General features: G+C 42.1%; 1 protein-coding gene across 2 annotated transcripts in view; it reads right to left on the minus strand.

The window, feature by feature from the left end:
• Window positions 1–12,848, minus strand: part of ASCC3 (activating signal cointegrator 1 complex subunit 3) — a 417,235-nt gene that overhangs the window by 264,393 nt on the left and 139,994 nt on the right. For both annotated transcript variants that reach the window (XM_006118439.2, XM_075923934.1), the window contains exon 11: window positions 7,557–7,721. In XM_006118439.2, coding sequence (XP_006118501.2) covers window positions 7,557–7,721 — 165 coding nt within the window. The remainder of the gene's footprint in view (window positions 1–7,556; window positions 7,722–12,848) is intronic.

Raw genomic sequence — 12,848 nt, forward strand, 5'->3', positions numbered from 1 at the left:
GCTTTGGATGATTCATATTGGTGGACTGGCACAAAGAAGCTAAAGCACAGAAAGGGATCTGCCCTAACATGCATGACTTCAAAAGAAATATCTACTGCATTATTTTTAAATTATAATTTAACATTCTTACACACACATTTTATATATATATATATAAATTTTCAAGGGCCCTTTAATTTTGTGCACGTCTCAATTCCTGAATACCCAAGAGTAGACTGTGTACTTAGATACTTACATTTCTAAGTTAACTCATTGGAAGCCTCCTCATCATTAGATCCAAGTTGTCTCAAGTTTGGCAACAAAAATCAGTGAACACTTCTGACAACTTCTTTCTTGAGGCTATAACACTGAATGTGCCTTGCTGCCCCCCATGTGCTTAATCCCCTGCCTCCCCCTAAAACTCCATTTTTTGAAAATGGCTATAGCTACACAGGTAACATGTACGAAGTAATACATATTGCAGAATGACTAAAAGGGAAATTCTAGCACATTTTCTTCCTTAAGACCTCAGAGTAAAATCACACCAAATATATAACGCACCTTATTAGTCAATATTTTAAAACAAGTTTTGGTATAAATCGGTAAATAGTTATCAATATTTTGAGTTATAAACCCAATATTCAGAGCTATTATCAGCAAGAATTTCTTCATGTTCTAGGACACAATATATATTTTATTCCATAGGTAATTATTATTTCAACAATAAAAATAGCAGATTTTGTTTATCTCCATGTGTAAAATGGATGTTTTTAAAAAGAGTGTTGAACTTTCAATTCTTATTTATGAGCATAGCACAACTATTGATCAATCAAAACACTGGAGTATTTTAATCTACCATCTTCAGTCATACTGAACAGCATCTTAGTCAATGACAAAACATGATGAAAGGTGGCAGAACATGGCTTGTTACAATTCGTTATGAGTAATGGGCAAACATGTCCCATTCGGTTATTTTATAAAGATAAATCAGGTGATTGCTAACATGCTTTTTTTTAAAAAGAGGCATAATTTTAAAAACAATCCTTTGATATATCAAGTTAGTAACCTTAAGCTACAAAAAAGGGTTTCTATCTGCAATTTTTGTGAAGGAAATTGTGGGTGAGACAGGATCTTTCCTATATGGGTCATTCTAAATGCTCAAGTATTGTAAACTTTATGACCCAGGGGGTGCCTGATTATCAGATATGCCAGACTATTGGAAGGGGGGGCTATGAGGGGTCTGGGGTGGGGGCACTGCGGGACCAATCCGGCAGCACCCCAGCTGCTCTGCTCCAGGCGTCCCCAAGTCAGCCACTGCTGAAACTGACCAGCGGCTGACTCCGGGAAGCCCAGGGCAGAGCAGCTGGGTTGCTGCCGGGTTGGTCCCACAGCGCCAAGGGGCAGCGCTACAGGACCAACCCAGCACCCCAGCTGCTCTGCCCCAGGCACCCCACGTCAGCCGCTGCTGAAACTGACCAGAGGCTGACTCGGGGAAGCCCGGGGCAGAGCAGCTCCAATTGTCCGGCTGCCTGGAGCACTTCTGGGTTCCAGCTGGTTCCGGACTAGCAGGAGTGACAGACCACTGGATGCCAGACAACTGGGCTACGTCTACATTGGCCCCTTTTCCGGAAGGGGCATGGTAATTTTTGAAATAGCAATAGCGAAATGCGCGGGGGATTTAAATATCCCCCGCGGCGTTTAAATAAAAATGTCCGCCGCTTTTTTCCGGCTTTTAGAAAAGCCGGAAAAGAGCATCTACACTGGCCCCGATCCTCCGGAAAAAGCACCCTTTTCCAGAGGATCTTATTCCTACTTTGGGCGCTTTTTCCGGAGGATCGGGGCCAGTGTAGACGCTCTTTTCCGGCTTTTCTAAAAGCTGGAAAAAAGCGGCGGACATTTTTATTTAAATGCCGCGGGGGATATTTAAATCCCCCGCGCATTTCGCTATTGCGATTTCAAAAATTACCATGCCCCTTCCGGAAAAGGGGCCAATGTAGACGAGCCCCTGGAGTTTTACTGTACTTTAATTTATGATGATAGACTTAGTTCATCAAATCCGACATCTGCAACTGCAGGCAGAGTAGCAAACATTTATTTTTGTATGAAGATGTGAGCATTTCTTGATCATGTTCAAAGGACCTTAGGTAGATTTCATAGTACCAGTCACTATTCAGATCTGCCTCTTAAGCTCTCAGTTTGAAGCACAAGGAAAGCAACAGCAAAGGGATACAACAAAGATACTACAGGAACACACCCCAAGTTACAAACATCCTACTTACAAAGATCCACCCATGAAAACAAAAGCTCACCTGTAGCCTCAGGGGATTAGGCAAAAAGCACAGAGGGCAGGGAGCAGCCGGATTGCTGGCCAAAGAATGTTGGAAGAGCGGGGGATGGCTCCACAGCCGGTGGCTGTAGAGAAGAGTTACTTTGAAAGGGAAACCCACACATCTTTCTAGCCACCAGTTGAACAGATGCTCTCTAGAGTGCTTCAGCCCATGTTTGCACCACTTGCCACCTCCTGGTCATCTGCAGATGGTCGCAGCCCACTAGGGTATGGGGGAAGTGACTGGGCACTTCTGGACCTAGCGCTCAGCCTACAGGGGCAAGGATGTCCGAGGGGATGCTACAGAAGCTGGTGCAGAGCCCATGGCAGGGGGATGGACAGGGATATCCAGAAGTCCCCTTCAGAATATCCGCTTACCTTCTCATCCTTCTCTAATTAAATCAGCTTTTCCTCAAGTAGAAATAAACTATTTTTACTATTTGTCAGTGTAAATATACAATATTTCAGTTACATTATGCAATAAATAAGCTTTTGTGGGCTAGCCTAGGACTCTGACCACCACTTATAGCATTGTTTCAATGGAAAAAAATGTGTTCTTAGTTCTAAACAACTGATTTACCAATTAACTTTTGCAACAAAACCCATTAGTAAATTGGAGACCTCCTGTACACGACTGAAACATCCAATCATAAGTCATAGTGCCCATGCATACTCATATGTGGAACACACATAAAGAGCAGCTCTCCATGAAGAACCAGTCACTATTTAATTTGTAGGATTGGCAGCAAGGCACTGCTGTTTAAGGCTGCACTGCTGGTGGTATTCCAGAGCGATTGTAGGATGTCATCTAGTTTCTTAATCAAACAACATTGAGTAAGACAGGGTCCTAGCAAGGAGACATTTTCAATGGAAGGAAGAAGTCAGATTGACTTCACATCACTCAAAAATAGGTCAGCTTGTTAGAGATATCAAGATTCTGCTGAATGAGAAGTAGATGTTTGTCCTGGGCAGACACTAATAGCTGTCATCATCACAATCCAGCATTTGGGTCCAAAACTGGGGCCTTTGTTCATCCAGGAAGATTAAATTTAATTAAATACATACATAAAGCTTTCAGTTCTCAGTAATATTGAAAAGTCAAGTTTCTCAGTTTGCCTTCAAAACACTCTACGGGTATGTCTACACTACAAAGTTAATTCGAACTAAGGGACGTTAGTTCGAATTAACTTTGATAGGCGCTACACTAGCGCTCCGCTAGTTCGAACTTAATTCCAACTAGCGGAGCGCTTAGTTCGAACTAGGTAAACCTCAGTCTACGAGGACTAAGCCTAGTTCGAACTTACTAGTTCGAATTAAGGGGTGTGTAGCCCCTTAATTCGAACTAGTGGGAGGCTAGCCCTCCTCAGCTTTCCCTGGTGGCCACTCTGGCCAACATCAGGGAAACTCTACTGCCCCCCTCCCAGCCCCGGACCCCTTAAAGGGGCACGGGCTGGCTACGGTGCCCGTGCCAGGTGCAAGCCTGCCAGCACCCAGCTAGCAGACCCTGCACCTGGCACGGCTCGAGCCAGCCACCCGATGCCCCCCAGACCTCCCCCTCTTCCCGGGACCAGGCTGGCGGCTCCCGGGAGCTTGCCCGGACCCGCAACAGGCAGGCACCCACCTGGTCTAGTGCGGACATCGTGGACCTTGTACACAACCTCCGCACTAGGCACAGGAAAGTGGCCGTCTAGGGCAGGAGAGCTGCCAGCCTGGCCACCCAGGTACAGGTGTGCATGAAAATCAAGGTGGTCCACTGAAACCCCCGGCCCTGAGCCCTGAGCTTAGAATGGCCGTCCTGGGTCAGACCAAAGGTCCATCTAGACCAGTAGCCTGTCTGCCGACAGCGGCCAACCCTAGGAACCCTGGAGGGGATGGACCGAAGACAGTGACCAAGCCATTTGTCTCGTGCCACCCCTCTCCAGCCTTCCACAAACTTTGGGCAGGGACACCACTTCTACCAACTGGATAATACCACTTCATGGACCCAACCTCCATCACTTTATCTCACTTCTCTTTAAACTCTGTTCTAGTGCTAGCCTTCACAGCCTCCTGCAGCAAGGAGTTCCACAGGTTGACTCTTTGCTTTGTAAAGAACAACTTTCTGTTACTAGTTTGAAGCCTGCTACCCATTCCTTTCCTTTGGTGTCCTCTAGTCCTTCTGTTATGGGAACTAATGAAGAACTTTTCTTGATGCACCCTCTCCACCCCACTCATGCTTTTATAGACCTCTATCCTATCCCCCCCTCAGTCTCCTCTTTTCTAAACTGAAAAGTCCCAGTCTCTTTAGCCTCTCTTCATATGGGACCTCTTCCAAACCTCTGATCATTTTAGTTGCCCTCCCCTCTCCCATCCTCTCTCTTCCCCTCTCCCACCTCCTTTTCTCAGTCTCCCCCAGTTTTGTTCAATAAAGAGAGATTTTATTTTTGACCACACGTTTTCTTTATTTAGTACATCAGAAAGGGGGGCTAGGGAAGGGTAAGTGGAAGGAGGTGAGGAGTGGGAGGAGCCCCCGATGGGGAGGACTGGGGTGGCTCTGTGGGCTTCTGGGGGTGGATGCTCTCCTGCAGCCCCCCAATTGCCCCCTCTCCCCAGATGGCAGCCTGCGGCAAGTGCAGCCGGGCTGATGGCCGAGTGCTGTGATGTGCCCAGTGTGGGTACTCCGGGCAATCCAAGCCAGGACTGCTTTGCAAGTGGGGCACCCCTGAGAACTGTCTGTCCGGGGTGGGAGTCGGGTCCCTTTAAGCACAGCCCCCGGCTAGCCTGAGGCAGCAGCTCCACGCTCTAAGTCCTCATCTGATGCCCTGCCGGCACTGCTTCCAGCCATCCTTAAGTCTGGTTCAGGGTCCACTTAATGTGGACATGCTAGTTCGAATTAGCAAAATGCTAATTCGAGCTAGTTTTTTAGTCTGGATCTGTTAGTTCGAATTAGCTTAGTTCGAATTAACTAATTCAAACTAAGTTAGTTTGAATTAGCGCTGTAGTGTAGACATACCCTCCATCATGTACAACGTTATCAAATGAAGCAGTTGAGACACGTTACTGGGCACTCACAAAAACAAATCTTTAGATTCAGCCTCCTCCCAGGACAAATATTTGAATTGGAACTTCCATAGCTGAATATGCTAATGTTTGTTCCACTTCAGGATCCAGCAGGAAACCTGCCTGACATCTGGTTATCTGGATTTGTGGGCTTAGTATTACTCACTGGGATTACAAAAGTGCAATGACAAATATAAGGGACTTCAGCTGGTCTTTCCTTGTTTTGCTGTGTGGTCTGACAGGGAAGGAGGAACATGCTGTGGGAATAAATGAGTACCCCCTCATTTACTCTAAGATAGGCTGTACTCATTCCACACAACTATCATTATTCACCTGAGGGAAAATGAGTTAGAGATAGCAAAAGGGTTAATTTGTACCATCAGAACAGAGTTCTCATCCTCACTTCAGCTTTCTTCTCCTTCTTGGATTTGTCCTTGTGGTAATTGGCCAATTTGGTCTTGGTAAAAGAAATGTCACAGGAGAAATATTCATATAAATTTTGCAAAAAAAAAAAAATACGTGACTATTGGCAATATTTATTTTCAGCAAAAAAGAGTGGCACACACAAAAATCAGCAAGGGGATTGTAAAAAACAAAAAATTAAGTTGGTGACCATAGGTATAGAAATGGCCTTAGGAAAGTTAAATTTGTGCCATGTGCACTTGTGGATCATAAAACAGACTGGCATTGACAAGAATGAATATCAAATTGAAAAAGGTACAAAAGGTCAAATGTTACTAAGATGGAACAGTGAAGCTCTGTGAATCCTGAGATACAAAGTCACTAGCAAGAAGCGTTATGGATCATTAACTAAAATAGAGATCAGTTGACTTGGGAACATCTGAAAGATGCTATTAAAGAAGCTTCAGATAAATAATTAGAAAAACGCAGAATAACAAATGTAATCATTGTTCTGATGGATGAAACAACGAAGGAAAAAGCTCACAATAAGAACAGAAAGACGAGGAATACTGAAGATGAATAAAATGATTAACAATAAATGCAAATTTGTAAAGTCTAAATGGATTAATTAGAAATTCAAAGTTGAACAGCTGGACAAAGAACTAATCAAGTGAGATGTCAAATAAAAGAGAAGGACAAATATGGACAATACTTTAAAGATCCTAAACGGTAATAATAAGAGATGGTGAGACAACATAAAAAAATGTAATGGTGAAGTGCCAAAAAGCTTTCAACTAGAGATCAATAAAGTAACTCTGCCAATAATAGGTGAAGAAATTATGCTAGCAATAAAAAGAGTTCTGAATAGAAAAGCACTAGGTTCTATTGGAATACCAGTTGAACTGTTAAAAACCCTAGAGGATAAAGGCTTGAAAGGATTGTTAGAGGTAACAAAGATGATGTCTGAGACAAGCAAATTGCCGTAACACTTTACAACTTCACCCTGTGCCCAAATGTATCATAAAAAGGATAAATAGGAGTTCCATTTTATCTTCTTTATTTTATTCATTACTTTATCATGTCCTTTTCTATTAATTTCTTCTCTAAATTGAACAATCCTAAATTTCAAATCTCTCATATGGAGGCTTGTCCGATGGCTCTAATCATATTCATTGTCCACCTCTGAATACCTTGTATTTGTAGTGCGCATCTCAAGAATCTTGTATTTTTCTATGCTCTCCATTCCCTCCTACATTCCATGCTGATATTTAGAAAATACCAGATTATTACATAAGATTATGCTTTTATTATTGCTTTACATAAACTTTTCTAGCAGCACTATGATCTTCCTTATTTTCAGTCTACTACTTTTCAGTCATTCTTTGCCACAAATGGTAGCATATCAACAGATTTTGGTTTCTACTGAAAAATCCCAACATCTACATTAATATTAATATTTCCAGCTAAAGTAAAATACTAATAATTCATTAATGAAACATTAAGTCTTAAAATAGTCATTTTCACATATAATTCCCTTTGATTAGTAATGAAAAGCAGTACACATAAAATTTAAATCATATTTTTTTTTTTACATCCCTTCCCTGTCATTTAATGTATGAGAGGTCAGATTGCTAGAAAAAAAATGAAATATATACCTGATTCCCTTGCATTGTACCATTTATTACAACTAACCAAATTACATGCTGCCAAAGTACCATGAGTAACATTTTAGAATACTTGATTTCTTACTCTGAATTCTGTTTATTCCTGAATTATTTCTGAAAGTCAACCTGAAGATTTTTACTCTTACCTGACGTAAGGTGCGTGCCACTAAACTCTCCAGTACTGGTCCTCTGTCTTCATGCAAAAGATGAACTTCATCAAGAATAAGGAGCTTCACAAGTTGAGAGAGCGCTACATCCCCAACGCTCTTTCTTGTCACTACATCCCATTTCTCTGGAGTGGTGACGAGCATCTGGAAAGAAGAAGAATCTTAAGCATCCACAAAAGGAAAACTCATGCCAACTACATCAAAGAAACTATTTTATCAAACTAACACTGCAGGTAAAAATTTCAAAACCATTTAAGTGACTTAGGAGACCACAGTTATACACACTGCTGCAATTAAACCCCAGGGCTGGCCAATGCCAGCTGACTACGGTTTGCGTAGCTCAGGCTTACGAGCTGTTTAACTGAGGTGCAGATGTTCAGGATCTGATACCCTCACCTCTCATAGGGTCCCAGAAGCTAGGTTCCAGTCCCAGCACAAATATCTATACCACAAAAATTAAGCAGCCCTTTAGCCAAAGCTGTGCAAGCTCAAATCATCTAGCACAGGCATTTAACTGCAGCACAGACATACTATTATATCTTTTGGTGAAACTTTGGGTAATAGAAATGTAGCCGTGATAGTCTGGTGTAGCTGAAGCAAATTGCAGGACTATGTAGCACTTTAAAGACTAACAAGATGGTTTATTAGATGATGAGCTTTCGTGGGCCAGACCCACTTCCTCAGATCAAATAGTGGAAGAAAATAGTCACAACCATATATACCAAAGGATACAATTAAAAAAAATGAACACATATATAAAATAAAATAAAAGCATGCTTCCACAAATTGTGGCTCCTCTAGGAGATCCAGACATTTCTTCAGGAGCTCTAACCAGGGACTAAAGATAAGTTTTTCCAAAACCAGCTTATTGTTTATTCATGCAAAGTTACATAACAGCATAGAAAAAGTGGAGAGAGAGAGAGAGAGAGAGAGAGAGAGAGAGAGTGTGTGTGTGTGTGTGTGTCCACACACATCCTCTCCCCCATCTTACCTGAAATTAGGTGATTTCTGTTTAGCCTAAATACATCAATCTTTAGGATAGAAGAGAGACAGCCCTGTTTCTTATCGTGTATCTGTCACGATACCCTGTTTCTCTCCCCATCCCTACTCCTGAGCAGCTGCTGACTCATACACCCTTTCTTTCTCCAAAGGGAAACTTCAAAGTGTTCTTTTGATCTCTAGACTCTGGCCAAGGCTGAGTTACTTCGCTGGTGCCTGGAAACACTATCTCCCCAATTACTTACCCAGCTATTATTATCTTAACTCTCAATAAATTGTTTACCCCAAGTGTCTTACCCCTACCATTATTTCCTTTACTGCTTGCTCTTCCTAACTGAACCCTTTTAATTCACTCCATGTTTCAAGACAGATCATCAAACAGGTAAGCTGTTGTATATATAGTAGTCATAAAAACAGTACAAAACTTGCCCCCATTCTGCACACCATCTGATGACCTAATCAGACATGATAGGTTACAGATTTATGCTGTAAGAAGCACTATCTTTAATTTGCAAATTGCAGACAGTAGCCACTATCAAAGATAAAATATTTTACAACAGATATCATGGTTATTCTGTGCTTTAAGTACACAGAAAATGGATGTATTATATACCCTGCACAGTAAAAACTGTCAAACAATGGAAGGTTTTTGGGTGTTTATTGCCTGGCATTTATTGTAAGGACAGTCATTTGTTATTTATTTACACCCTTATAAATGATGTGATAAATCACTGTCCTGATAGTCATAAATCTGATACTTCAAGGACATGAAGAACACTTACCTGGCTCTCTTTCTTTAGGTTCAGTATAAAAGCAACTTTTAACTACTTATATACAGTTTACAGTGCTATCATTATATTTGTAAAGCAAATTGTAAACAGAAAATAGAATAATTACAGTTCAGACCTGAATAATTCATTGAGGCTATATTATAAAATTAAGAAACCATCAAATTTTACTCATATGAGAAAATAAAAAGAGCCTTAGTTTTCCTCTAATGAACAATGAGGCGTACAGATTATGATTAACTTGTCAGTGTTAACAAAGGCTGAGGATTTTTTATTAGTGAATGCATTGCTCATGAAGGAGTACGATTAATACTTTTACATTTTTTCCTATTTAGTAATAGAAAATGGATAGAATTGACCACTTTTCCATATTGCCTCATCTGTGAAATTCAGCATAGACTAGTAAGGATTATTTCAAATAGATTAATTCAGCCTGAAGTGTATTTGAAAATTTGCTTCATTTGCTATGCCTGTTAATAAGATTACCAAAACCCTATCATAAATTGACAGTGTAGATGCATGTCATCTAAGAATTGGACTCATAGAATTAATTCATTCTATATATGCCATTGAGTACTATGGAGATTGCTTTCACTTATTACTGATGTTGGCCAGTGATTTAGAAGGTAAGGTCCATACTGCCTTGCCAGTTTCCAGGATTTTCTAAATAGTTTGTCATTAAAAATGGGAATCCTAGATTATAAATACTGCATAATTTCTGGAACATTTAGCTGCAAATTATGAAAAATCAATCTAGGATTAAAAGTTAAATCCACTTTGAGTACAGTTTTCTAAAAGACATACGTTTGGAGTGTGAGTACTGAGTTTGAGTTTTGATATAAAATGTAGCTATATTAAAACAGAAGACAACATTTTAAGAACTCTTTCATTTATTTACACCAAATGAAAAAAATATTTTTACTGGGAAAAAAATCATAACTAAACAATCCTTCTAAACTTTGCACTGAGCAAGAATCAATGCTTCACACCAGAAATTAGATTTAACCCTAAAGTCTTGCAAGATAAAATACGGCATAATTTTCTTTCTTGTTCTTCCAAACTTTTAAAAAACTCAACTTTTCAAAACAAGGAAATGTTAAGTGTACCAATGATTTGTTAGAATAGAACAAAAGGAAATGTTATCACATTATCTGTACCCAGCATGTGCCCAGTCATTACATTGCATGTAGCGACTCACGTGATGCTACCCACATATTTCTATGGAGACCGTGTTTTTGAATATGCATAACTTCAATATACTTTATACAAAAGAGGGCAAGTAACCTATCATTCAAGACCCTATAATGTCCTGATGAAAGTGTATATTTTACTAGAAGACTTACCTGTTAGAGATCGTGGGGCAGAGGGAACTACACAGGTCAGCCCTGCCGGCACTCCCAGTCTCAGTTTGGGTACCAGAGAAGAGGACCTGCACAGGATGGCCCTGGTGATGCTCTCCAAACCCAGCACAAGGGGGAGCAGAGAAGGTGGGGGCTGTATGGTGGGGCAGAAGAGAACTGGATGGCCTGGAGATGCTGTGTGTGAGGGTTGTGCTACCCAGCCCCAGCAGTACTCCTGAGGAGCGTGGGGCTTCTCTGCCTCCACTCCAGCTCTGCAGCCAAAGACAGATGGATTTGGGGCAGAGGGGCCATTACCGGGGTGGTGGTTGACAAGATGGACAAACCTTGGTCCCAGCGAGGTGAGCTGAAGCAGTACTAAAGCTAATTTATTAATACAGATTATTAAGGGTAAGGTGATACTCACACACGCATATATCACATTCATACTGGCAGTTGAAGGTAGGCTGCAGATGTGGTGTAGATATCTTTCAATTTCACATGTGGCTTAAGCTGGCCAGGCATCAGCTTCCCAGAAACCGACTTTAGGGTTTACAGCTATCTCAGAAGTCCCTTGGATCTACAGGAGGGCTACTGCCTCTGATTCATTCCCAGGTTTCACATGTTTATCCAAAAGGAGATAAATTAACTGGCGAGTGGCCAGGAAGTTCATCTACTTTTCAGGGTCTTTGTTTGCCTTAAAAGCTCATGAATCTCAACTGCCTTTTTGGTTGGTTATTTCTCATTCACACTTCACATTCACTCCACAGGTTACATACATATGCATAAGTCTACATAGAATCCAGACTCATGGCCTTGAGTAACGAGAAATTGCATTGTCTAACATACTAAAGATAACATACCAAAGGCATGATGAAACCCTTAACATAAATTCTACCCAAGAGCCACGGTCAGGGAAAAGGGAGAAGCAGAGGAGTATGTCCAGTCAGCTATATGCCAGTGGAGAGGAGGGAGGGGGTCATGTCCGACTAGTTCAAGTATATACAGATTGTACCTCCCTAACCGGGACTCCCTGGCCTGGCAACATCCGTGGTCAGCATAGACCACGGATGATCCTGGACCACAAAGCCCAGGAAGAGGGAGGTCTGGCGGTCAAGCAGAAGCACCATAAGGGGCATCGGTGACTCAGACAGAAGCCCAGAGTATGTGTGGTGGTGGGACGGGGGTGGGAGGAGAGGGAGAAGGGAAGGAAGGAAGGGTGGCATGGCAGGGAGTTCTGGCCCCAGCCGAATGCCGTAGCCCCAGTGGCCAGGGAGCTCTAGCCTGGCTGCAGCCATGGGCCTCCAGCTCTGGCCAGAGAGCTCTGACCCCAGCAGCAGCCAGGGAGCTCTGGCACCGGCCCCAGCCCTGGCCATGGAGCTCTGGCCGCGTTCTGGCTCCAGAGACTGGGGAACTCCAGCCCAAGCCCAGCGGTAGCCAAGGAGCTCTTGCCCAGGCTGTGGAGCTCCACCCTGGCATCAATGCTCTGGCCCTAGGCACAGAGCCAGGCAGCTGCAGAGCTCTGCTCTGGCTGCAGCACTCTGGCCCTGGCAGTTGCTGGCCAGGAAGAGCCCTCAGAGACTGGAGCAACAGAAGTGGCAGACTGGAACCCTAGCCTAGTGGCAACATAGACCATGAGGTGAGGGACCTTACCTGGTGGTCCAGCAAATCCCCTTGTTCAGGAACAGTCAGATCCCAAGGGTGCCAAACCAGCAAGGTCCAACCTGTACTATTTTTTAATCAATTGCCAGTAATTCTAAAACTGCTTCTGAAGAGTCATATGACACAAGAAAGTTTATGCTATCTCAAGATTTACCATGCAATAATATCTAAACATAGATATTATGTTTAGACTTATTATTTAAATACTGCTTTGCACTTGCAGTTGATAATGATGGACTTTAAGGACCTCCATGGTAGTTCAAAGTGGAGAAATGTACAACTATAATTTATTAACTAAATTGTGACACTACTAATAGACACAGCTGTTATCACTTTGAAATGAGCCATGTCAATGACAAAAATTAGCAGCTGTACTTCCATAGAACATTAATTAGCAAACTGTAAAGAAATATATTTAGCAATGCATATTAAGAATTTAAGGTGTGAAATACTACAAATGCAAGCTACTTAACTAATTTGTTAAA

This window comes from Pelodiscus sinensis, chromosome 3, assembly GCF_049634645.1.
Source record: "Pelodiscus sinensis isolate JC-2024 chromosome 3, ASM4963464v1, whole genome shotgun sequence".
Classification (NCBI taxonomy): domain Eukaryota; kingdom Metazoa; phylum Chordata; order Testudines; family Trionychidae; genus Pelodiscus; species Pelodiscus sinensis.